General features: G+C 41.2%; 1 protein-coding gene across 3 annotated transcripts in view; it reads left to right on the top strand.

Moving 5' to 3' along the window:
• The window catches only part of ARMH3 (armadillo like helical domain containing 3), a 127,364-nt gene that overhangs the window by 40,403 nt on the left and 59,351 nt on the right, over nt 1-27,610 (top strand). For all 3 annotated transcript variants that reach the window (XM_071563474.1, XM_071563472.1, XM_071563473.1), the window contains 3 exons: nt 14,335-14,417; nt 14,941-15,067; nt 17,769-17,844. In XM_071563474.1, coding sequence (XP_071419575.1) covers nt 14,335-14,417; nt 14,941-15,067; nt 17,769-17,844 — 286 coding nt within the window. The remainder of the gene's footprint in view (nt 1-14,334; nt 14,418-14,940; nt 15,068-17,768; nt 17,845-27,610) is intronic.

The raw sequence follows: 27,610 nt of genomic DNA, 5'->3' as shown, positions 1-27,610 counted from the left end.
GACTGCTTGTTCCATTGCTACAGGGTTAAACAGCAAGCAGCAGTTCCGCTAAAGCATCTTTATTTTGCTTCTCAGTTGCTGTATGCAAATTGCCTCCTTCAGAAAGCCAGTTCATTATCATGATGGTAGCTAATTTACTTTCTTGTCTGGCCATGATCACCATGGTATCCAACTGTCTTTGTTTTTCTGTTTCATTACCTGAGTCCCTCTTCACCTGATTCAAGAAACGGAGTAATGTTTTATGGAGTAGTGTTTCTGTCAGGTATTTGTGACTAGAAGGGAAGCAGGCTCTTGTGTGAAGGGAGGTGGACCTTACTTTTCCTTTTTACCGTCGGAGCTGCATCCAGGTAGAAGAGTGTGTGCAGCCCTTTCTGAAGAGAGCAGCCTAGAAATGTCAGTGTGAGGGAAGAGAGGCTTTTAACTCTGACCTTTGAGTTGATGGTAGGTAGTCTGGTTTATGCCACTTATATCCTGAGATAGTTAAATATTATAGGGGTTGAAATAATGTAGTGGACGTAGTTTTGTAGGACTCTAATATGATGCAATTATTGTATGGGAGGTCTGAGGAGGGGAATAACAGAATGGATGATGAGACCTAACAGGCGTTTTTGGTGGATAGGGTGTGTGCTTCTGTGCTTATCTAGCAAGCAGTGAAGTAGCTCAGCTAGGAAAGTACGGTTAATCCCCTTGCTGTTGACTTAAACAAGCATTTTATGAAAATTCGAGAGAACATGGCCCTAATTGTGTATTCCTGGAGCTGTGCTTGAGACCCAGGATAAGCAACTTGCCTGGTATAAAGCAGCTCCCATCAGAAATTGAGAGAGGAGGCTTTTGTAAAAGGCAGTGATGAGTGGTTTGTGAAGCTGTTCTCAGTTAACACTGAGAACTTATCTTCAGTAGCCTTGGCCAGCTGAGTTGTAGGTACAGAGAAATGAACCAAGAACCTGAGTCACTTTCTGTTATTAAATTTTCACCTTGTGTGACATGTGGTCCATTCGGACGTTCTAAATTATTCCTGTGGAAGGTGAAGCAAGTGCCACTAATTAAGGGATTAGCGATTTCTTTTCAGTTGTTTTCCTCAGAACAGAGCCCCTAAAGGCATGACTGTAGTGTAGTGACAGTACAGGAGAAGTGTGTGTACAATGTGGATGTCTGTTGTGAATAGAAATTGCATCTGACAGTGTGTGTGGTATCTTCTCAAGTTACCAGTGAACCAGAGCCATTTCTGTTTGACCAGCCTGGGCTGGATCTTTCCTACACAATGGCAGTATGAAAGTTTCAGATATAATACCTTTTTGCTTCAAGGTATTGTTCCATAGTTCAGAGAGCACACTCTTAGTCATCTTTCAGTCCTTAACTTTCCCTATTTATGGGGAAAAAGAATAAAAATCCTTGATGAGACTCAGTATCTTGGGATATTCTTGTTAGCTGTCTCTAATTAGGTGGTGTTTGTATAGTGCTTAGGAAATGTAAAGGGCCTCAGAAGTACTGAGTACTGCACACACTGTGAAAGCAAAGCAGTAATGTAAAAAGCACTTAGGTTGGTCAGGTTTCTGTGAAAGATCTGGAATGTCTGCATACCTGATGTAGCTGAAGATCTTCATGCTTACTGGAGATTTCTGTGTGTGTAGGGAGATCCTCTTATGTGAGAGTGAACTACCATAAAGATGTTTCAAAAATTTTTTATATGATGTTGAGGTGAACAGAGAGATTCTTCAGTAGCTGCCTGGTGGTTTATACAGGCTGGAAGACCCTGGGTGGAATGGCAGATACATCTGTAAAAGGGCACATCCTGACTGCTCCAGGTGTGCTTCTACAGTGCTGTATGTTGCAGACTAAATGCTAATTGCCAGCTCTATCTTGAGATCTCTTTCATAATTAACTGTTATCCCTGTCAGGGTTGCTCTTCGAATATGCAGAACACTTCTGCCTTTGATGTGAAAGAATGACTATTTCTGTGGTCTTGATGTAAGTGACAGAAAATTCCAAACCAGAGTGCAGGGACTTGTGAATTAATTTCTATCCTTCATATGACCATTGGGCTTTTATTTTGGATTGAAAAATTAGTTATTGCTGCTGGATGAACAGCTAAAAGGGAGTAGCTGTTCACTGTAAGGTCTGAGAACTCGAGTTGCCCCATCTGGTGTCCTTTACAGGTGGTCTTCAAGCCCACACTTTTCTTCTAGAACACCAAGGTGTGTGATGACTGAAGCTGTGCCCCTGTGGTGCAGCATGGATAATAGCAATGGAGGCCCCCTGACAGGGCTGAGTGGAACAAAGAAGCTGGAGGGAGTTGGTATGAGGAAGTATTGAAAGAAAGGGAGGGAGTTTTACCTGGCGCGTAAAAGGAGGAGAATTTTTTCAGGCAGAAAATTGAGTGGGAGAAGAAGACAAAGGGAATTGTGTGGGGTAGGTAGTCAGTATAAGGTGCGGAGGAACTGAGATAAAGGTTGTAGGTGGAAGCAGCAATGTATGGAGCCTTCTGTTCATTTGCCAATTCTAATGTTAGCCAGTCTCTAATTAAGGAAAGCCACTCGTGTGTCATCTGATTGATTGATGCTCTTCCTTTGTGAGTGCTTTGTCTTCAATATGGAAGGCCAGCAGCACTTTAAGAAAGTTTCTGCATTTACTTTTCTTGATGTTAAGTTGCAATGATGACAGAGAAAAGCAGTAGAGCCAGGTGTTTGGCATCTCTCAGGACACATATCAGGCTTTTTGTGCAGTCTGGAATACTTCATACTTTTTTGGATATGCAACTATATGGTATATTGTTTACATATGATCCTATTTCTATTGAACTTCATTTTGCAACTTCTGAGCCTAAAGAAGAACAATATTGTTGGAGTCCTTGGATGTGATCCAGCCTTAGCCTCTCTGTTAGAATATTTTTTTCATCTTAAATCAAGGTACCAGGAGTATGGCATTCAGAGCAGTGTAAATCTCTGTCTGTGCTGACCAGGTGACCAAGAAGGTTTAGCTGACAGAGAAAGATGCAGGAATTTCAGCTGGAAGCAGGACTGACAGAAAGGAAAATCTGTGGGTGGCAGAAGTAGTGTGTATGAGCTGGCTCTAGCTATAACTAGTGTGAAAATGAATACCAGATCACTAGTGGTGCTTAATTAAAGAATATCTTAACAAGAATGCTGGAGAGTGAAAAGCAACTGTACTTTGATTAGCCTATGAGAGTGATTGGCAGGTGCATTTACTGATAAGTAGACCAGATGTTCAGATCTGGTGAAATCTGTTGATCTTGATTCTTCTTTAATAGTCCTTTTCAGCAAACTATTCACGTAAGTTCCATCATCTGTGATTATTATGCAGCTCCTCCCTTTGAGCACTTTAGAAAACCCCGAGGCTTTCTGTCTGTGACATTGTGCCATTGCTGCTGACTTGCCTGGAAATTTGGCCGAGGTCAGAAACTGAGTGGATGTGACTGTGTTGACCTGTTCCTTTGCAGACATTTTGGCCGATTGGAAATATCCTGGCCTGTTATGCCAGGTACCTTATACTTTTTAAACACTGGATGTCAAGTGTAAGGTTCTTTATATACCCAGTAAGGAAATTTGGTAACAGCCAGTTCCCTGCTCTCAGAAACAGCCCATTATGCCCAGTGTTTTTGGGCTAGTTTGTACAGCACTTGAGTGATGGACAGTGCTATATATGTTGTTGTTGTTGTCGTCAAGCATGTATAAGCTATGCCAAAAGAGTTTTCATGAGTCATTTAAGCTTTTTATATAAAAAGACCTCATTTCTACAACTCCTCCCACCTCAAAATTAGCAATGCTTGAGCAATTCACTCTGAGCTTAGGGGGTGCAGGTAACTTCTTAGCAGTTGCTATGGTTTGCTTTAAGTGAAACCCATGTTTAAAGAAACAGAAAAGCAATTCTAATGTAGACTTATAATAGCAAAAGTAGAGCATAAAAATCTTAATATAGTGACGAATAATGGTGAAATTGCATTTAATTGCTCTAATAAATAGCTAAGTAGAATTAAAAGTGGGCCTTGCCATTAATAAGTATTGAAAATGAATTTCCAAATTATTGTAACATAAGAGTTATAGTTCCTTATCTTATACCCTAGTTAATTTGATAGATGAGGAATGAACTGTTAAATGAAAGTGCCTCAAATATGTAGCACTACCAAGAAGTTAATTTTTCATTTTTTTCAGTTTACAATTATCAAAGCAGGCTATTGGAATGCTACTAGACAAAATTTTTTTCTTTCTGCAGACTCTTCAGATCTTTTTGTCAAGTTCTGTGTTTATAACATGAGGGTAATATTGCTTTCAAAATCTTTTTTGGTAAATACTAAAGAGATCAAAAGTTCCTCTGTGGAACATTTTAAAATAAAGAAGCAATTTTTCAGGGAGGTAGAACCTGCCCCTCCTCCCTCCACTTCCAGTATTTATAACACTCTTGCCCTTATGCAGTGCATGTTTAAAGTGGTATTGCTTAGTCACTTTTAAGTCACAGAAGTAATAAAGCAGTATTCAATACTGCTTTACTGATAGTAATTGTTATCTATGCCATTTCTGGTTCTTAACTGTTGATCAGGTCTGCTTCATTTATGTTGCTGAACAGACTGGAAATCAGGTGATGTGTCTCCCTTTCACCTTTAATACTGCTGTCACTGTCATATTCTGCAGCAGCTGCCTGGCAAGGGAAGCTTGTTGTCTTGCAGCTCTTGTGGAGGCAGGATTTGCATACTGGTATACCAGACAGTCTGGTTCACTGGTAAAGTGCCTGATCTTTAGGTGCCTTAAGAGTTTGGAAGACCATAGAGCTGCTTGGCCATTCATAAATGACTTAAAGATTTTAGGGAAAAGACTTAGGCCTAAAATTTGACCTTCTTCCAGACTTGCACAATATCTTACATGGCTTTAAAAAATGCTGCCAAGGATCAGGATTCAACAGTGCTCTCTTCTGAAATCTTGGCAGTTCAGAGGAGGCAGTCATGACTCAGCTGATGGTATAGATAAGGCTGCTGTGGTAATTTCTGTGCAATGAGGAACTCTGCAATGTACTAACAAAGAATGAAATGCCCTTAAGCTGTGAAGGATGTTGAAGCATAAGAGAATGGTCTCCTCAGCACAGCATCTTCAAAGGTAACTAACAAAGGTCATGTGTAGGAATAGGGTGGAAGGAACAGGATGCCTGTGTGTGTTAAGTGTAAAATGCTTTCATAAAATGAAATCTGAAGTGGGTACAAAGCATGTCTGTTTGTTAAATGGTTCTACTTGAACTTACTGTTTTGGGAAGAGAAAGAAATAAGTATGTGAGACTTGACCTTTCAAATACCTTCCAGCAGAGATGCCTTCTGACTTCACTGCACTTGCAAACTGTAAAGAGCACATGCTAGTGTTTGGACATCTTTGTAGGTCCTAATTTTACCTAATTCAGGCTTATCTGGTGCTCACACTCTCATTTCTCCATGCCTTTTGAAGTGGGAGGCTGGCGCAACTTTTCAGAGCTGCACATTGGCATCTCCCTGTGACTGAGAGCTCCCAGCCTTGTGCCGGATGACCATGCTGGGCATTTGGGAACTCATGAGTCCTTTGAGTACAAAGTGATGCTGGCTTTTTGGAGTGCCACCTGACTGAGGAATGGGGTTGTTAGTGGGACGGATGGGCTCACTCTGCAGTTCCCGGTGGTAGTGGCAGCACTGGGAGTTGAGGGAGGAAGAAGCAAGAATAGTGTTCAGGCTTGTTAAACATACAAAGGGAATGGGAGTTCTGAGTTGATGGGATGGATAGCCCTTTGGAATTGGGAAGGGCCTCGACCTGAGAAGATGGAGAGTCTAAGGAGGAAGAGAGGTCATAGTGTGTTAGGAGGAATAGGAGGCCCTGAGTACAGGAGGGACTGGGTAGGGTGAGATCTGGGATTAGAGGGTTAGGGAGGCTGGCAGGTGCTACTGGACAGACACTTTGTGTTAGAAATCATTGCATGATACAGAATGGGAATTGTTCATCACTTTTAGCTCTCAGGGATGGAAGTAATATCCTTTTTCTATTCTCTTATTTGAATGCCTTGCTGGGACCATTCTTTGGTGTGGGAAACTGAGGAATGGGAGCTAGCACCTAGTTTAGATGTGTATCCTGGGTATCTATAATGTATTGTATGCCTGAAAGAGGAAAGGATGTTTTCTTCTTGGAATGATATTTTGACAATTTCAGACATGTTTATGCCTTTTTTCCTGTGTTAAGAAGGATATAGACTTGACTTCACAGGTCTCATTAGCACCCTGAGAGCAGAGATGCTTCTCTCTAGGATTGCAAAAAACAGTGAGGTCTTCCAGTATTCTGATGAATTGGATCATTACGTTGAAGTTTTTGAATTAGTGCTGGTTCTAAGTGCCTCAGTAAATCAGTATAAAATTTGTGATTAAGTTGCATTTTATGTAATGTCCTTATCTAGGGCAACTTACCTCACCTTCACCTGTACATGGATGACCAGCAAGCTTTATATTTCTTCCTTATCCTTGGAACTGAAAGAAAATAGATAATGTTGACCAGCTATTTAGTAGGAAGCCCAGCAGGTTTACAAGCACTTGTGTTTATTGATTCTAGTAAAGTTTATGAGGAGGTGGATTAGTTCTGAAAACCTATCGGTTCTCACAGAAACTAAAGCCTGTAGCTGTTATATGCCATGGAATATGTAGTGGGAATTGGCAGCCCTTATAGGGTCCTGTTTTCCTTACTCACAGGAGTGCTGGTGCCTGGGACATGTGGGACTGTGTTGGCACAAGGTTGGTTCAGGAGTGCAACTTAGTTCTGTTACCTATTGCAGTGAACTTAGGAAAGGATTGAAATGGAAAGATAGTTTTATAAAATAGTTTTTATTTGTAGTTGGGGTGTGTGTTGTGGGTTGGTATTCATTGATTGATTTCATTTGTATTGCTGGCAGCACTGCCATGTTGCCCCAAGAAAACCCTTGTCCCATCTCACTTACAGTCAGAAACACATATGAAGGTCAGAAGGAAGACTGCAAACATGTGCTCATAGTCTTTTGCTGCCATTTGGGCCAATTTCCTGTTAACCTTTCCACATTACCTCCTTCAGCCAAAGCTGAAATATTTTTGTGGTAGGAGCACACAGCCATTTGGTGAAATGCTTTGGTATAAAACCCTTAAAGAAAATAGTGTAAGAAATGCGAAAACTTGGTTGCTTTGTTGTAAAAGGTGATGTTCTAAATTCTCTGCATAGGTCATTTTTAGGAAGCATCTGTTTTTAACTTAAATCTTTATGTTAACATATTTTAGTACTGGTAATAAAGAGTTTGGCCTTGGTAGCCAATAGACAGAAAAAGAATAATGCAAGATTTGTATTATTGATCACCTGATGAGATCAGGATGGGAATCCATCAACAAGAGCCTTGCTCAGATAAACACAAAGGGAATTTAGTCATCTGCATGGGCAAAAGTCTAGCAGCTTTTGGTCATCTTCCCTCAGCCTGACAGGTCTCATCCAGATAAGTTGCTCTGTCCTGCAAATGACTTTTTAAATAAAGTTAGCAAACACTGGAGAATTTGATTATGAATCCCTAACAGTTTGCAGATCATAGGAGATAGTGGGAAACAGTCCCATGGATGATAAAATGTTACAGTCAGCTTTTCACAGCCCTTTCTTCCTCTGCACAGAGGGGTTGCAGCATTCAGAATGAAGTAATTTATCCCTGCCCCCCTTTTTGTTTTCAAGCAGCTGTACTCCTGACTTCCTTATCTTACTGTCTTTCCATGTTCTCACACAATGTTTCTGCTCTTTCTCCATATTCTCTTCTTTTTCTGTTTTAAAACCCTGTGCAAAAATGTGCAACCTTAACTCCCAAGACTACTGTTTAATTAACAGTGTGAACCTACACTGTCAGGCAAAACAGAATTGAGCTCAATATTTCTCTTTGCTCTAAGGAGGAATGAACCTTGTGGGTGTGTGCTTTATTTTATTATTTTTAAGAAAAAAAGCATATTGTTCATCCGAGCTTTAGCTGAAGTTGGAAAATTTGCATTCCTTCTTATTGCTTGCTGGATTCCCATCAAGCAGCATTGCTCTGGCATCAGCAATCAGCATTTCCATTAAGCTTGCAATTTTCACACAGTTGGCTCCATTTAGGCGGGAACAGTGAGTACTGGGGATGAGGCCTGTATAAAGAAAGTAAAGGGTTGGAAGTGAAGTGGCCTGCTCGACTGATCCTGGGAGCGACGCGTTAAGCCAGCGTGTGCTCCAGCCCTCTGGCAAGCTGTTGATCCTCATTAAGGAAACAGGCTGCTTCCATGCTTGTACCCCGAGAGTCACTGGGAGAAGAGGGAACAGCTGCAGAGTGCTGGTGATGGGTAGCCCGCTGGTAGCCAGCTGCTTTCTGTCACAGAGCTGTGGTGGCTGGGAGCAGGATGCTGGCAGTGCCTGGGGCAGCAGGCAGGGACACAGCATGGCTGTGGGTACAGGAGCGTCCAGCCAGGTAATTGTTACAGCAGTGTGGGCTGCTCCCACCCGATCAGAGTGAAGTGAGGGTGCTGAAGCATGTTTACTAGTGATGTTGACAGAACTTTTATTGCTTCCCCTGCTCCCCTGAGTGGGGACTGCAGCATTGGCGCAACAGTCTTGTTTTCCAGCACTTTGGCTGATTGACGGGAAGGTGCAAGTGCTGTCAGTGAGTAATTGGTGCACTTGTCCAAGAATCCTGGGATAGTTTGTGCCTAGGGGAGTTCTGGTGCATTAGTTTGTAACAGCAATGTAACTATTCCTCCGACATGCTTCCTATTCCTACAGCTCTATCTGTAAACTACCTCTGCTGGTTCTTTCCTGTCAAACTCAATCTGTAGATACTCATCTGCTGCTGAATTTGTTTTGATCACTGTTCTGCTGAGTGCCTGCCAATGCTGAATGTGGCCAGATCTGCACCTCTTAACACTTGGTCATCTCGGTATGTTGTATTGAGCCTTTGCCATCCCTAGTTTTGAATTGTCTTTCAGACACAGCGTTTACTGATTAGTCTCTTGTGGGGTCTTTTCTCCTCATAGCTGCACAGTGGCCTGTGTGGTTATCTTAGCTTAGCTCTTGTGACTTCCAGTCTGGAACAAGAGAGTGGACTGGTCTGTGGTTATGGTATTGTCATGGTGAGAATCTGCTGTTTCCTCATTCTGTGCTGTAGTTTCCCTCATGTAAGGAAATAGTGCTGAATTTTGGAATCTGGAAGAGCATTATGAGAAAGCATTGTTTGGCCTATGGCTTTTCAACAGGCATTTGATGTTGACCAGTTAGAGACAGCATTGCTCTATTGATGTTTCCAGTGCCGTTGCACATGGAGTGGTCCTGTTTTCTCTTTTGTACTGGAGGAAAGACTAGTGCTGCTTCCTGAAGAATAGAATCCACTTTCTTCTTGTTTCCAGTCTAGTGCACCAAGCCTTACCAGATCCAGTTTACCATGTTTCTACAGTGAGAGGAATAGACCTTGCCTAGAGAGTACATATATGTGAACAGGCTGGCTATGGGAGGTCCAGGGTGGTTGCTGGGCAGCTGAGGCACTTGCAGGTAGATGATTTCTTTCAACATGCAAGTGTTGCCCTGATGTCATTGTGAGCTGCCTTCTAGTGACATGTGGGTGGGGATCCTCCTAAAGGCATTGTGATTTGGGACACAGAAAGGAGAAGGCTGAATATACTTTTGATACAATGGTAACTTCCAGAGGGAATGGGAAGATTACTGTTCTTCCCAGTGTGACTTGAAAGTGGAAGGGTAGAAAACCGGAGGATTTTAGTAGACCACAGGATCCTCTTAATTGATGTTATACTGTAGCTGCGGAACCTTTACATCACTCTTTTACCCTGGCTCCTTTGTTGAGGGCCATTATATGCACCATTAGAAGATTTTTGATGTGTAAGTGCAGCAGATGTGGTGACAGAGGCCTCCATACTGTGCTGAACCCATCCAAGCTCTCATTGATGTGTGTCTCAGGGCTGTTCTCTTCTGCTCTCTTGTGCAATAACACATCAGAGCTTTCCAGTGCTCCTGGCAGAGTCTGTGCTACATCTGTGCTACATTCTGACTTGCCCTAGGGATGGTACTACTACTTCTTTTTTTCTCTTTTCTCTTAATCTACCTCTACAGCCCTGTTGAATTACACATGACCCAAACAGTGAACACTGAGACACTAAATAAAACAAAAATTTTGCATGAATCCTGACTTGGCTGGGACTGAATATGCTTCTGTTTGAAACAAGGCTTAGGGAGAGAGAGTAAGCTCATGTGGGAATAGGAATAGGTGAAGGAGTCAGTGAAGGAAATCTGTCCATAACAGGAATTACCTCCTTTCTGGTGGAAGAGAAGAAGCAATGCTGGTGGCCCACAGTCTTCTCACAGAAGATTAGCTTGAAGAAGGGCAGCAAATAACTGAGCAGGGAGTAATGCTGCTCCTTGGCAGACAGACCGGCCACAAGAGCTGATAAGAGAAAGTGTCTGTCTTCAAAAGCAGCTGTGCAGTGGTGGAGCTGAGAGCCTCTTTCACTGCAGTAATTTCAATTTAAAAAGCAGGGAGAGTATCTGTAAAAGCTGGTGATGTCACTTTTCATCCTTTGGCTATAATAGTCCTTTAGAGAGAAAACTGACTAAAAACCAACCTGTATGCTTTACACCACTTTCACATGCAGCCAGTCATATGACTCTGTGTCCACTCAGCATGCTTTTCTACTTTGTTTTGAGACTTTTCAAAGCTGTATTTTCTTGTTGATTTAAGAAGCATGGTCAGCATGCTCAGATGGCAAAATGAAGAGCTTGCTTGAAAATACTGGTTGCTGCTTGTTTAGTTTAGATATAGCCTCCAACTTGTGTTGCTCAAGAAGTTCTAGTGACAGTGTTGTATTGTGAAATTAGAGATGTTTCAAGGACTCACCATAGTGAGTATATTGGGTCCTGCCAAGGGATGCCAAACCCAGGTATCTTTAATGAAAAAAAAGGCTTTAGAGGCTATTTTTGCAAATGGTTCTCTTTTCCAGTTCATGTTGAAATAGATTTCATGTCTAAACCATCCATCACTATTAAATCCTGGAGCACAATTTGAAATAAGGTGGCTGAGCCCAAGCAAGGGTCACAGTGCTGTCTGCCCATGCAGCTGAGAGACTGAACTGCTCCTCTTTTGGGGAAAAAAGTGGATAATTTCCTGCCATGTATGAGAGGGCATCATGCAGATGGGGTATGCGAGATGAGCAGTTGATTGCAGCAGGGAAAAAGTGACACATCTGGTTTGGCTTCAGGTTGTTCAGGAGTAGTAGCATCAGTGCCCTTTTGGAGCTCAAGGGCAGAAGGGTGTTCAGCCAGTTGGACATTTCCTCTAAAAGCTTATTTTGTGTGCATAATTGTCGCTGAAGTGCACTGGGCACATGAAGCTGGATCTAAAAGTTGTTAATTCTGAAAACTCCAGGGCATAGCTGTCCTCATTTTCAGTATGGAATCTGCCTTACAAGCAAACTACAGAGACACAGAAAGAGATTTAAGGGTTCATGTTCCACAGTGATCCTGTTCCTTAGAGCCACTTGAGCACAGGCTAATGCAGTGTGCTGGTGTGGAAAGAGATTGGTTGGTCTTTTAGCATTGATGTAGTGCATATCCTAATTAGGAACACTGCCACATTTTTAGAAATGTGTGATTTCCAAACAGTTGGGATAAATTTATCTGTGCAGTGCACACAGTGACTGTAAACCTGGCAGGTTAGTTCTTCTGACCAGGCTCTGAGTACTGAGTTTCCTCTTCGAGTGAAGCACATCCCTCTCCTTCCTAATTCTTAGGGAGGGACCGGCACAGATCAGCTGTGAGTGAGCTGTGATGTAATGCAATTCAGGTGTAAAGTTTTATTTCAAGCAGTGGTAATCTCTTGTCTTCTTTCTGACTGGAACAGGAAAGTGAAACATGAGCAAATTCATTACAACATCTGGGACAAACGTAGGACCTGGTGTTGGGATAGAACAGAACAAATTCTTCTTCCAGTGTTGTCACCAATATAGAGCAGTGCAAGTGCTTCAGAAATACTGCAGTGGGAAGTTGTAGGGTGCTTGTCCTTATCGTTTGGTGAGTGCTCGTGTCTGAGAGAAATACACTTGTTCTTTTTAAAATACCAGCTCCCCATCACTGGCAGCTTTCACATTCACAGCGTTTGGATGTTCAGTGGCTTCTCATCATGCTGTGCAATCACCTGCTGACAAAGGCCATTCAGCAGGCAAAGGGATGAACAAGAAACTTCACACCACTTGTTATAGGAACTCCAGAGCTCTACTACTCTGCTTCCAGAAGCCCAAGTTGCTTTTAGTTGAACAGTAGCACCTGGTCATGAGCTGTGGCCGTGTGGACTGGTATGGCTGAGAAAGAGGTAAAGTCATGCTTGTAACTACAGAATGGGGAGAGGGCTGATGAGCTGCTGTGACAGATGCAGGGCGGCTGTCTGCAGTCCAAGGCACTGACTGCAGGAGGCTCTACTTTTTTACTGTGGAGGCTTGGTTACCTTGGCAACCTGTTTTTAGCTGGATCTCTGCTCCGGTGGAGAGCCCATCTCTACCTGCTACTTCTTTGTTTCAAAATAGCTGTTTTACAGAAAACTAACTGACAGGAGTATTTCCAGAGCTGGTTGATTGTGAAACCCAGATTCTGCTTTTGGTCCCAGGAGTTTGTCTGATGATGGGCTGATAATGGTATAGGGAGTTCTGTAGCTGGATTGAATAGTTGCTAATATATCTGCTTCATGAGGTGGGCTGCTGTTGTGGAAGGGAGAGATGTTATTGCTGATGGTTAAATCAGATAAAGATAAATCATTTGTGTGTCTGGAGTTTGCAGAGAACTTCGTTCATTCTGGTTTGAAGTTCAGCATCAGCCACCCACTGGTAGTTTAAACTGGAGTGGCTTCTGTCTGTGATGAGTAAATACCCACCCTGGAGCTGTAGGCTCCCCTTTTGGGGGCATATATAACTTTTGATACTCATGGCGAACTTCTAGTGCTGGAAAGTGGAGGTTGTAGGACTGCATTCAGAATCTGACAGTTTTGTTTAATTCGGGATCTGACCGGTCTCTTCATATCTGTCTTCATGCTGTAGCTTTTTTGGTTTTACCTTTTGTGAATACTTTGTAATGCTGAAGAGGGTGGGTATCTAAATTTTGCCTTTACCTCATTTGGTTCCCTGTGTGTGTTCTCCTTCTCTTACATAGCTGGTACCTTTGGTCTGGGTGAATGAGCTGTTCTGCATTCACTGTGGAGTTCTCCCAAAGCAGAACCAATCTTTTCACAAGTTACTGGGTAGTGTGTGACCCTTGTGTAATGGTGGGGGGAAAAATGGATTAACAAATTCTCCCTGAGCCTGTAAGAAATTGGAGTAACACCTGGTTGTTCTGTTAGACGCAGTTACCAATTAGTAGATAATGACAAACATTTGAAAAAAAGTGTGTGTAGCACTCCAGCCTGACTTTCCAAGACATCTAAAGTCAGGTGTTTTAAGTCTTGAAATCTGTTGATTTCAAAGAAGAGGATGCATTAAGAACCTGTTCTAGGCAGGCATCAACATTCAGTCCTGAGCAGCTATAATGCAGAACAAAACAATGTTCTCTTCTGAAAATTTCAACAACTAGAAAACCAAGATAAAGAACTTTGCATTTTATTCAAGCACGTGGAATACAGTTGTTTATTGTAAATTATGTTTGATTAAAGCATTTTTAGTGAGCCTTTTTGTTAATAACCACTGTTACTAACTGCTTCTGGGTTGCAGCAGGAGCTTTTGTTGTTTCATTATTTAAGATGAGTGTGAACCAGATCTGTAGTGTTTACTGCACAGCCCTAGATAACTGACACAATAAAGTACTACATCCTTCCTTTTACCAGTGCAGCAGCACTGACACAGAGCTACAGAAAAGCTGTGCTGTGGGGGTTTTGTTACTTTTTTTTAAAATTCTATGTATCTACAAGAGTGACAGTTTGGGGCTGACTATGCATACATCTTGTTGGTGATACATGAAACAGAAACGAGACAGTCGAGACAGTCTCACTCCAGTTCCTAGCAGATACAAAAACCTCCGTGAACTGACTAAGCTAACAAGAGACTTACCTTGAGCTTGAGCCAATTTGATTGGGAAGTCAGTGAAGGAGAATAAAAGTGGGGTGCTAAAATAGCTGTCACTTTGCTGTCCAGCACGGTATTTTAGGCACAAAAGCACCATCAAAGCCTACATGTAAATTGATAATTACTGAGGTCAGCAACTGGCATATAGGCTAGTTTAGACCTGATAATGTAAATGCATCTGTATTTAAGTTACTTGTAGAGAATGGCTTTGTTTTTTGAATTATATAAAAATACTTATTTTTTCCTAGCTTTGATCAACTTGTTGAAGTTCCTCATGTCTAATGAGACTGTGTTGCTGGCTAAGCACAACATCTTCACCCTTGCTCTTATGGTGAGTACACACAAATCTTCTTATTTTTAACAACTTATTAGTGAATGAATCTTAAGAAAGAATTGTAATCCTGAAAGGATTCCAGAAAGGATTTCTGGCCTGTTAAGGAGATGTGAGAACAAGGCCACAAAGTAGAGGAATATTGTGATTGGCTTAGCTATGTGTTTGGAAAGGGCAGCATTTGGACTTCCTGTAGGGTCTCCTCATTGAAATAAAAAATGTCTGTGTGAGGAAAGGCCTAGTTTAACTTTACAGATTTGATAATATTTTTTCTTTTTCTGTGTGCCTTTGTATGCAAAATAGAAACATGCTTTTATAGCCCCAGATAAAATTGAATTTAAGCTTCTTGTCTGTCTCTTCCATGCTGTAAGGAAATGAATAGATAAAGCAATGAGTAGTGTAATATTGTCTGCTGCAACTGCAAGCTATTTCTTTGAAGGTTTTGGACATAGTTTGTATTGTTTCTATTGCAGAATAGATTGGGGCTAAATATTCTTGTTGTAACTTCTTTTCACTTGTATAGGTTGTGAACCTGTTCAACATGTTCATCACTTATGGAGACACCTTTCTCCCCACTCCCAGCAGTTATGATGAACTGTATTATGAAATCATTCGGATGCATCAGAACTTTGACAACCTTTATTCCATGGGTGAGTACCTCCTGACTCGCCAGGGCTGCTGCTGGCTGGAAATGAGGGTGGTGGAGCAGGGACATTTGTGTCAGGTATTTTCTGTCCACCTGCTACTGATGTGTGCCTTGCTGAATGGGCATGTTTTGTGTGCTTGGACATGTTTGGTAAATTAAGAATTGAGGAATTTAGAGAGGGTAAACTTGTTAAAGGGATAATTTTTTTTATTTTTTAAGTCAGAAAAAGTGGTAACATGCTCAACCTCTGTATCAGTCACTTAGTGAGATTGGAAATATAAATTTGTTGTCATAATGGAGTATGTGGAATTCCATGCATTTTCATGTAGTTTGCCTCTACAATATTCAAGTTTCAAGTCAGAAGGCAGGTACATGCTGCTGAACCAGCCAGCACAGAGAAACACTCAATGCAAATAAAAAATTTGGAGAAGAATTTGAGAAACTTACAACAAGAAGCTTGCTGTGCTAGACAAATCACATCCACTGCACTCATTGCCCAAACAATCAAGAAAACAGCCCTGACAAACCTGCTTGCAGTGACAAGTGAGTCACTGGACTGAAGAACGTGCCCACTGGCAAAACAGGGAGAAGTTGCCATCCTTCAGAGAGAGACACACACATGCTGGAAAGCCACCAAGTGATGCTCAGCGGGGAAAGGAGGAACAAAGAAGAGCAAGAAGTGCATGGAGGCATAATCAGGCAGTGTATACACAGCAGCCTCCAGCCCAGGGTAGCTGCAGCAGCACTGGTGTAGTGTCTGCATACTTGAAGCTATCAAAAAAGGAATATAGCCGTGTTCTTGGTTTGCTTTATTCTAGAAGGACCTTTCTTCTCTTCACCCCCTGCTTCCTTCTCAGTGTGATCACCCAATGAATAATAGGAGTTAATAGAAGCAAATAAGAGGACTTAAAGGACAGACAATTGGCCACATCACTCTTTTGATATAGATGAGAACCATTCTCACCTCTATTTTGTAGCTGAATACTCCCTGTAACTGCAAGCAAAAATAACTGCTCTTTTGTATAAATTTCCTACAGTTTTCCTCCATTATATAAGGAATCATTTGGCCATTTTTGTGCTCTCTGAGTGTGTAAGATTTTTTGCTAACCCATTTCTTACTCCCAAGAATTGTCGCTGGTAAGGTGAGGTGATTTTACTAGCCAGTAATTTTTTCAAACCCATCCACTGTCAAAGCTGAAGGCAAGTGGAATAGGAGAATAACATACTCAAATACTTCCTCAGTTGGGTTGCAAAAGGCACACCTAACCTGTTGAAACAATTAATTTGTCACATGAATGTTTTCCATCCTGCTACCTAGAGCAAACCCCTTTGAATTACTACTGCAGATACCTGAATAATGGAAACTCTGTCTGAATACATTACTTCAAATATTCAAATAAAGGACCCACTGTTTGACAGAATAATGTTACTCAGAGCTGACATCTTTTTTTTCTGGAGATGACATATAATGGCAGACTAGGAAGTGAGAAGGTAGCACTGTCTCAAGCTGATGAAAGCCACCAGGTGTCCTGACAGCTTCCTCTTGCTTGTCAGCCCATCTCTGAGACTACAGTGACCCTTCTGTCCCCTGACCTTTGGGGCATTTGTTAGCACAGATGAGAAAGCTACTCTGTCCTTTAGTTTTCTGTTAATGTGGTTGAAACTTTCCATGTTGGGAATGGAGGTGGAATCTAATTGACTTGGGGTTTTTTTCTTGTTCTGAAACTGAACTTTATCCAGATCTGCAGGACTGGAAGCTTCTGTCCTGCAATTATAGGCATGAGTATGCAGCCACTGTGCTCATGGATTCACATGTAGCGTTCATGTTTCTAGACAATCCTAAATTCAGATGATGAGCTGTTCCTTCACTTATATGTTGAGGATGAATTTTCTTGTGTAATCTAATTTTCAGAAAACCCTGTATGTACAAATTCTTAGAAAATTCCCTTTTATTCAGGCAATATGGAAATTAATCTAAACATCTGCTAGAAGATCTGTTATTGTTTTGATGCATACCAAGAGGTGTGGAGATAACTGCCACCATAGAAACACTGCATGTTTTGACCTAAATAAGTATTTTTGGTACTCTGGCAGAAAAGAATTGTATTCCCTAGAAGTTCTTCCTGTTGATGAGTGTTTTCAGATCTGCTCTTAAGTCTGTCAGAGACCATCTGTGCAACAGAATTACCACCCTTGTTCCTACAGGAGTGTTTTCTCGTAGGCTGGTGTGTAATTCCTCTTTGCAGTTCTGGATAAATGGGCATGTGAAAAATCCATCATTGCTGGAGAGGGTTTAAACTGCAGGATGTAGTTCAGTTCAGATGAAATCTTACACAATTGGGAGCTGGAGGACAACAGCTGTATGTGGAATAATAGCTATTCTAGACATAGGACACTGCCCTCTTTCAGGGGAAAATGAACTGTATATGTGGCAGTGAAAGCAGTTAGGATGACCTGGGTTCTTTTATGCCCTCTGCTTCCCATCTCTGTCATTATTTTGTTCTGCTCACCTATTCCGTATTTCTTGTATTTCTTAGATGGGCTTTGAAGGGAATATCAGCCCTGGATCACGGGCCTTCTCAAAGATGACCTTCATTTTGATGTGGTTCCTGGACTTCCATCTTGCTAAAGCAGATTTTTTTTCTGTTTTAAATTTAAAAATGGCCAGTTTTGTGCCAGCACTGTTAACTGTGTTCTCCTTTCAGTTCTAAGGCTGTCTACCAATGCTGGTCAGTGGAAGGAACCTGCAAGCAAGGTGATCCATGCATTAGTCAATATTAGGTAAGGAGTACAAGTTAGTAGCCATTTTGAAGATTCTTGTGTCCTGTGTGACTACGTTTTTATCATGATTCTTTCATGTTTATTTTAGTAAATTCGATTTTGAATTTGTTCTCTTTGTTGGGCTAAATCGCTGCTCTGAACGGGCTTACTGGGATAGAGAGGATCACCAGAGTTTGATTGTCCTCTCTCCAGTAATTCTCTCGGCTCTTCTTCGGCACAAACTGTAATGAATTAATCCTCACAGCATTCTTGGGAGAAATTATACAATAGGGAGCAATGCTGTGCTGGAAGAGCAGTTGTGGACCTAATGAATTTCTGTTGCGTGATTCTATTGCAATTCCATGGAGCTATGAAGGGGACTATAAGCCAGCTCTAATAAGCAGATTTGAGGCCTGTAATTATTGCAGGATTTTTATGTGTGTTTAAAACTGATTATTTAAGGACATTTCAGTATTTTCTTCAACCTCTTCCTCCTGTTCAAGGGCCGAAGTTGTGCTTTACTTGTAAGGTAAGGAGTGTAAATCTAGGTGTGTATTCTTTCACAGTGGTGATAATTTAATCTTCTGGCACCTGAAGCAGCTAGTGCTGACCAAGCTGGGTACTGGGCAAGAGGATCGTGGATCTGATTGATCAACTGATTGATTGGAAAAAGGAAGAATATTGAGAGAGAATCCTTACTGCTTGGCTCTCTCTTGTAAACAAACCATAAAAGTATACTGAAAAAATACCTGTCCATCACTTCCCTGGTCACCCCAGACACCAAGTAGCTCAGTACTGTTGCATTGCTGGTGCTTGTCTGTTCCATCACTACAAAAGACATTGTGTAGGGAAAACTCTGAGAACATCTGTCAAATCAATATACATCTTAAATGTCTGTAAACCACCTTAAAGGTTCCCCTAATAAGTCTGTAAGCTTGATAACATCATCTATGATTCCAGATTTATCTTGGTACTATCCTTACTTTTGTTTTTGGTTCTTTTGAACAGACGTAAGTGAACTCTTGTGGGTAGATAATGCACTTGAAGTGAAGCAGGATAACAGGTAGCTGTTGGCAAATTAATGTCACTTAACGTGACACAAAATGTCTGCCCTGGAAATTCTCTGTATACCCAGGGAGAGAACTACAAACTGGGAAGAGATTAAAAAAAAGTGCTCACAGAGCATTTGTGCTCACCTCTGGTTTGTGAAACAAAGATTTTGTGTGGGCTTATTTCCTCTTGGCTTAACAGTTGTTTTTGAGAGGCTCAGTGTGCAATTGAGATGGGGTACAACCAAAAAACTGGCACTGTGATACCCCTTCCTGGGCAGGCTGTGTCAAACATGCTCAGAACACGGTTCTGTCTGGAACCAGTGAAGCCCCCTAATGTGTTTCTCTGCTGGACTTGTGACAGCTTTGCCCTACTCCACCCAACTGCTCATCTGTGTTGAAATTTTGTGAATGATTGTTTTTCTTTCACTGAAATTAGAAAAGGTCTAAATTAGAGATGATTCAAGGCCTAGGGAGGGATTAGAATTCAGAGAAGTCAGTCTGATTTATCCCATTTCCTCGCTCTCAAAAAAAAAAAAAAGGAGGGGAAGGACTTTGGCTTCTGGTTTGTTTTCTTCTGATGGTAAAAATACTACATTTGAAGGGTTCTTTAACTGAACAGTTGTCAAGGGAGCCAGAGAAATCCAAAGGTACTGTGCTTTTGTGAAGGTGATCGACAGTGTGATGTTTCAGAGTGGTGACTGGGACTAGAACCTGGTTTAGCACCTCATTATCTGGATTGCCTGTTTGTTTATGGCCCTTCGGTTTCCCTTGAGAGTGAGTGGTCTTAGCGTACTGTGTCTTATTTGGATGCCTTTGCCATGAAGAGAATGTATTTAGAGAAATCCACTTCATATTGGATTTTTCCCTCACCTTTCTCCATCATTCTGGAAAGTTTTTATGAGCAATGATTACCTGCTTTTTGCTGTAACTGTGCAGTGCAAAGTCATGCTTTGGTTTATATCTTCATCTCATTACACAAGCTATTAAAAAATAAATAAACATTGTCATTTCCTTATCCTAAGGCTTTTAGTTGGTTTTATAAATGTACAAGCATCTGCCTGTGCATGCATATGTTGGGCTTTAACAAGTGCCTTAAATCGTGGTGTACAATTTTATGTGTATTTCTACCAGGAGAGGAACAGTGAGTTTTTTACAACTTTTCAAGGCTGCAATGCATTTGTGTTACAGGAGTAACTGTTGAGGAGACACATAAAACAGTCCTGCTTTCACCCACACTGCTGGACTGGTGAGCTCAGCTGATTAATTGCTCTAATAGAGAGTCAGGATGAGTAATTCCTAGAGAATCTTTGACATGTTCTTGTTTAAACTCAGCCACAGAGAGATTCTGCTTTGTGTATCCTATTATGGTCTGTACACTACTTTTTAGTTGGACCCCATTTTCCACTAGACAGCCTGGTTGAGTTTTGTTGTTGCTGATTATTTGATTTTTCTTGTCCTTGTATTCTTTGATTTCTCCAGTGAAAAGAGCAGTCACGAATATTCTTTTTTAGTATTGAGAGACAGGGAGGCTGTTCCTGCCTTCTCCTTTTTACAGACAATTCATAATTTCTGTCCAACCTAAAGAAAATGAAAATTTGAAGAAGACAGAATAATAATAGCTTTATCTGTCTGAAAATCTTACATACCACACTGGAATGAGTGATTTCAATTGCTGTCCTGTCTCATAATAGTCACTATAACTTCTGTCTGTGGATTTGTCTCTGGGGTTTTCATAGGTAATTGAGATGTGATAGAGTGCGAGATAGAGCTGCACCACTGGTGGGCTTTGAAATAGGAAGGTGCAGCTGTTGGCAGTTTGAAAACTCACCTTCTCACCCATAAGGAAATAAACACATTTTGAGACAAGTTATTTTTTTTTTAAACTAATGAGCCCCTTCAAGATAACACTGTACAGGTTTGCATTTAATGAGGATTTTATTAACGTGGGGTTCGAAGGGTCATCTTCTCATTGCCTATTCAGCGAGAAGGGTGGCAGCTGAATCCTTGTGTTCTTTTAATAGGTTTTCTCCTGATCAGGATTTTTCCAAGGTGAATAAATAGATTAACTCAATGATTAGTCTACTGAATTTCTCCATTGGCTGAAATTCAGTCCATCATAATTTTTAAAGTAATTTTATTTTTTTCTCTGAAACACTTTTAATAAGCAGAGAGTAAGTTTGTAGCATGAAACTAGATAGGGTTATTTGTTTTAAGATGTTTTATATGCTGTTTTAGCATACACTGCAACACTCGCTTGGGTGCTTTCATTTACTCTCCCATCTTGCAGCTACTTTTGTTCCACTTGAGACACCCTCTGTGATGCTCTTTCTTTGAACAGGAGGTGCTGCTTTTCCCAAGGCTGCTTTTGGGGATTGTAAAGGAGAGACTGGGGGTTTGGGAGGAGCACTTAAAGCATCACATGGATGTGTATAAAATGGTTATGTTTGCTGCCAATCTGGGCAGGAGCATTCTGAAGGAACGCTTAAAATTTACTGATGTGAAAGAAAGCCAAATTAGGCTGTTCTTGTTGTTATAGGACAACAGACATCCTGGTCCTGAATCTCATGATAAATTACCACCACTCCACAGAACTGCACTTATTGAAAACCTTGACAGAGGGGGAAGTTCCATTTAGATATTTGTTAGAAAGTGAGCGGCTGCAAGCAGTCCACATACACCTTCAGCATTGACTGCAAGAAAATTAGCATCTCTTTGTGGAGAGAGAAGAACAAAATGCTGCTGACCTAGCCATGTTGCAGTGGGTGGCTGTAGCATTTATGCAGGATATGTGCGTGGGGACCTGCTGGTAGAGAATGGCTTCTGCATGGCGTGGTGACCTGTGGATTAGTCAGCTCAAACTGTGTACAAAATACATGTTTATATATTTATGTACACACTTTCTTCCTTCCCTCTCCATACAAACATAATGGACAGTCATATTTCTTGCCAATATGAATAAGAGAGTGAAAAAGGGAGCTTAAAGCCTGTTTATGAAAAGAAATGGTCAAGAAAATCTATATCAATATATCTAAAATATATTGATATCTGTGTGTACACTACAGGTATATGGACATACATGAATGTGTATAACCATATATATATGGATATCTGTGTGCATATAAACATATACAGACATAGTCATATATATACACTTACAAATAGGTATTTATAGGCAGAACACACACAAAAACATGTTGCCTTTGGCAATGGGCAAATCTAAAGCCATAATCTTCAAACTGAAAATACCAGTCACCTGCTTATTTCCAAATTCTCTGAGATGAGCCACAAGTATCAGCTAAGGATGCTCAGGTGTTGCTCCTTCCAGCTGCACCATTGCACTGGGTATGCTTGTGATCCCCCTGGCACAGGGGCACCGTGTGGAAGTGCTGGCTTGGGCCAGCCAGTGCTGAGCAGCAGAGGGTGCTCAGGCATGCAGGTTAGCGTAGGCTTGTCTGCAGTTCACTCCCTGTGATTCTTAAACCCACTTGTGAGGGCTGCCACTGGTGGAATAACAACTCCATTGAATTGTTCACTGAGGTGTGTTTAATGGTGATGACCTCTGACATGATGTCACTGCTAATCAGCCTGACTGAGCTCAGATCACAGGATAGTGCAAGACTGTTAACAATTATTTTTTTTTAATAAGAAGAAAACAGCAAAAAAGTAAAAAATCTTTTTGGTACTTTTAAATTCTAAAATAAGTTTGTTAAGAGTAAGGATCAAATTGTTGCTAAAATGCTGTAAGGAAACTTCTGAGCTTTTACCCAAGGTATTTAAAGAATTAATTCATCACAGTTTTCAGGTGGTAGCCTGAAAAAATTATGATGCTTAAAAACTGAAGGCAGCTTCTAGATGAGGATTCTGGCTTTGTACTAGTTCTTTTTTAGTGACCTTTGATCCATCCTCACTGTGGGAACAAAACTAGCAGACCCTTGTCATTTCATGTGTTTCTTATTACATACTTTTCTGGTTGCACGGGGACTCTGGCACAGCCAAACAGTTCCTGAAATGCCAAAGTGGTTATAACAGAGTTGGTTACTCAGAGTTCACCTGCTACCACTGCTTGTTTTTCACTTGACCTTGCAGTATTCTGGTAAGGAAAGTTCCTTTGCTATGAGCAACAGATCTTGATGTGAACGGATTCTGGCATTAGCTGGGACCTGAACAGAGGAAACAGGTGGATTGAAAGGGAAAGGCCTAATGACCAGCAACATATTAACAGAGGAATCAAAAAGAAGGAAAGAAGCACTCCTGTCTCCAATTGCAATATTTTGTTTTTTCATGGCAGTCTACCCATGTTTCCATTATTTTTATTAGTGTTTAGTCTAGTCCTGTAACTTCAGCATATAATTTCTTGTACATTGCCTGATTTCTTCTTGAGACATTGTTGTTAGTTTTCAGTTATTGCTCTTTATTTACTAGCTGATTCATCTCGGTGTGTTTCTCTTACAGAGCCACAGCAAATTTCATGCTGCTATAATTTTCTTTAATTCTTTCTAATTCATGTAGTGGCTTAATTAAATGTTGTCTCTGCCACTGGCCCAAATCCAGATACAAGATCTGTTGGTTGAGCTGCATTGAATGGACCAGTTCCACGAGCACAGCAGCGTAGTTCAGCAAGTCAGGTACATCCCAAGTCACCTTCCTTCTTTCTGCCAGTTAATTCCATTTCACTGCTGCCTGGGAAGGGACTCTGACAATGTCAAGTCTGTTATCTCTTGAATGAACTTTTTTATTTTTGTGGTCACTTAAGGTTTCTAGAGCTGATGCTGAATTTGTCAAAGCATTTGCATGGCAAAGAAATGTCTCTGAGATGCCATAGCCACAGCTTGCTCTCTTCAGTTCCCTTGAATGTCGTTCTACAAGGATCACTTTTGCTCTAGAATTTCATCCTCAAAGTAAGCAGGGCTTTTTTTGGATTGGGGTGGGGATAATCTTGGAGTGATTTGTTCCTGGGATGGCAGCCTTAATTAACTGACTTTCGTAGCTTCTTTTCAATGTCTGTAATTTTATCAGCCACTTCTATTTTCTTTCCTTGAGTCACAAAGGCAACAGGTTGGCCTTTAAGAGGGAAGTGGCAGCAGGATCTCCTTGTGTATTTCAGCTGCTCTGTAAGGTTTGCTGTGGGGGTGAGGTGTCTGTACAAGAAAGGATTGTTTGCTGTGCCAAAAGGAAACTTCTCTGCAGCGCAGCCACTGCTTGACAGTCTCTTCTGAAGTTCAGCAAGTATCCTATTTCATGTGACTCTTGTAAGGTGAACCTCTCACTGCAGTTTGCCCATTTGTGAACATTTGTTTTTCTGGATGTTTTGTTGAAAACTTTTCTTCCTTGAGATGTGAAAGTTTTGGTAAGTTAGCCAGGATTTATAGGCTACTTAGTAAAGTTTGCTGAGAAATATTACCTTCGTTACTGACGTATGGCAACCCAGATTTCACCTGCTCTGTGTCAAATGGAGCTGCCTTGTGAATAGGGAATTCCTGTCTGTGGATCTTGTTTACTGGATTCATGGGTGCAGACTGTGGGCTTACAACATGGAGTTAGTTAAGTTGCTAGCAATTTTTTCCTGAAAGCTGTTTTCAGCTTTAGAAGTGTAATGTTGGCACATAATTTCAGCTTTTGTGCTAGTGAATTTGGGGTCTGGAGCTTTGGGGGAACAGACAGTAGAGAAGTTAAAGACTTCTCAGTGCAATTGTGTTTGATTTATGTGAGTGACTGTGCACTGCCTGATCTGAAGAAATGTGGCACCAGGCAAGAAATTATTTCTCATTTTGCTTGCCAAATATTTTTCTCTGTAGAAACATAAAAATATGGAAGAATATATGTCAGCATGGGGAGTAGTTCTGGTTTATTTCAGAAGTGGTTATAATATTTATTGGTTAGAATTTTTTTTTTTGTCTCATTTGCAGATATTTTGGTGTTGAATCCTGTTGCTGGAAACAGGCAAGTTAAGTATGAGCTCAGTAATACATTAAAGCATGTGCTGTAAAGTTGGGATGCTGTCCTCTAAACATCTTGGGTTTTTGCTGCAGCTCAAAATCCAGAGGGGTCTGCTGTGCCCTGCTTTCAGTGGTTGTGTTGTGTCATCCTGTTTACAAGAACTATCCTAATTATTTCTCTGATACTGTGGCTGGCACGAGTTCAGTTCCTAATTGATAGATTTCAACCTTACCCTCAACATCTTTGCTAGTAGCTCTAAAGCAACCAGATTCTCTTGGCCCCAAGAACTGGCTCTACTGGAACATGATTGAAGCACAGTTTGAAACAGCTGTTTGTAGCTTGTCGAAACTTTCCCCATGCTGGTTTTATTCTTTGGGTAAATATAAGGGACTCTGATCTCCACTGGTCTCAAATACAGCTTTCAAGATTTGCTTTAATGGAGAAAGAACATGAAGCAACTTTCTTCATAACCCAAACAATGTAAAAATCATTGTGAGCTTAAATAACACCTTTTTTCCTTGAAAAATAATGTGATGTAATGCTGTTTTGCTCTTTCTGTTTAAAAGAAATCTGTTGCTCACAGCAGCAGCCAGAATTATTATTCCCTCTGAAAGTCTGGGCTGTGGGATGTGTACTTAAAGAAAAAGCTTTTGAAAAGCCAGTAACACGTATTTCTGATTATCTTACAGTAGTGGGGGGCCTAAAATTTGGTTTTGCTCTAGAAATGTAAGTGCCCTGTTCTTTTAATTTTTCCTTTAGGACTAAATTGACAAAGTGCCCACTCATTAAGTACATCTGCTCATTAAGGTAATGAAGTACCTACCTTATCTTGAACTGAAAGCAGGGATAATACATTGTAGCATGACTGCAAAACTGCACTCTGAAGATTGCACCAGAATCTGTAGCTCAGTTCCCAGGGAATTGTGAAAGGAAAGCACCTTGTTTGTAAGACTTTGTTCATTAAAGGAAACAAGCATCCTAGTTTTCAAAGTTAAGGTGCTTTTTTTTAGGAGCTCTATCCACCAAAGGCAGAGAGAGGTGTCTCACCCTGCCAGCACAGGGGCCAACTTTGCAACTGCTGGCAAATACCAGTTGGTGTAGCCAAGACCAAGGTGAAAGTAAAATGCTGCTTGGAGTTGGGGATGGTGGTGGGAGGGGAGAAGAGAGCTTGAATGAGTGTGATTTTTTAAATTTTTTTTTCCCCTTCCAAAATGTCAAAGTATCTTGGACTCTAGTATCTCTGAATCCAGACAGAGGCCATAAGATACATCAGAATTTCACGTGTCCTGAATTAAATTGAATGTTTAGGAATCCCAGAATGCAGCCTTTTGTTATTACCCTGTTTAGTCTTTAAATCTTTTTCTGACCCTTGTAGCTGGAAGAAAATTCAGGAAATGATGGCCTGGTGCTCCAGAGGTAGCAATTTCTCCCTTAGCTTTGAGGTCAGATTTCTGTTGCCTGTCTCAAGGAATGCCCATGTGCTTGGCTGCTTCTCAACAATCAAAGCCAACCACGTTAAGGTAACTGTGATCTCATGAAGAATTCTTCTGTGGGGTTCTGATCCCTCATGCTGGTAGGGGTTTAGTTAAAGCCCCAGTGTGCTTCCTCAGCCTGTGCTGTGATCAGTTTATACCTTGGAGCAGGGATAAACTGGCAGTGTGGCAGAGCAAGAGGGTTCACCTGCCATGTATTCCTGCTCTCTATCTCTGGGAAGCAGCCTGCATCATGTAGCTGCATGTAAAGGAAACCAGGGACCTGACACAGGATAAAACTCTCTAGGCAGGAAAAAACAAAAAGAACAAAGCAGTAATTTTGTAGTGTGGGTCGGTTCTCAAGCCTTCATTGCATAGATATGACTGGTTGTGTCAGCCTGTGGAGGATGTGGGCGCAAACAGCTCAGTGTCAGTGACAACAAGACGGTCTCTCTTAGCAGCATTGACTTGTTAGACCAGTTTTAAGCTGAAATGCTGCAATAAAACTGTTTTTATGGTTAAGTCCAGCATCATCAGTGGTCACTGTGTGACTCTTTGCAGAGGTCTGAGCACTGGGTTCTCTTGATTGTGCTGGTATAGTGCAGGGTGGTTTTTGCAAACTGTTCTTGCTGTTAATATAACCATCGTCTAAAGCTTTGTCTTAGGGACTGGGCTGGAGAGAATGCTACTCTGAGCCCAAAAAGTGAGAACTGGGGTGTTACTTGGCTGACACGTTGAAGGCATCTCACTGCAGTTGAGTCCTGTTTGATAGGATATCAAAGCGTGGCCTCAAATGTGTCTTAGTTTGAGGGTGACCAAAACTGGAATGACCTTAAAAACTCCCTGGCAATCCTTTTACCTGACTTTGCTAGAAGACTTTGAAAGTCTAAAGCTTTTTCATGTTGCTGCTTTAGTGATTAATTAGGTCATCACTTTTTGTGTTAATTACAGTGACATTTTTCCTCTCATTAGTTGGATTATGGAAGGTTTTTGAGTCTGTGTGGAATGGAAAGCAATGCAACCTTTGTGGACCAAGGGAAGGATGATTTCAAACTGTAGAACACTGAATTTCAGTGATGGCTTCGGGTACTGTAAGAAAATTACTTCTATAGGAAATGTGACTGGTAAGAGGTTTGAGGGCAACATAAATGCCTTTTATTTTAGACAAACTTGGGATGTTGCTCACACTTTGGATGAGGAATTTTGAACTGGATCCTTCTTCCAGAAGGTTGTGTGTTAATTGATGTAAATCTCTTGCTGCTGACAGAGGCGTGTGAATATGATGTACTTTATATCATGTCCTAGGCAGTTAAATGCCTCCCTGAC

Source organism: Pithys albifrons, chromosome 9 (genome assembly GCF_047495875.1).
Source record: "Pithys albifrons albifrons isolate INPA30051 chromosome 9, PitAlb_v1, whole genome shotgun sequence".
Lineage (NCBI taxonomy): Eukaryota > Metazoa > Chordata > Aves > Passeriformes > Thamnophilidae > Pithys > Pithys albifrons.
The sequence above is the reverse complement of the archived record's forward strand: the minus strand, read 5'-3'. Positions and strand labels throughout refer to the sequence as shown.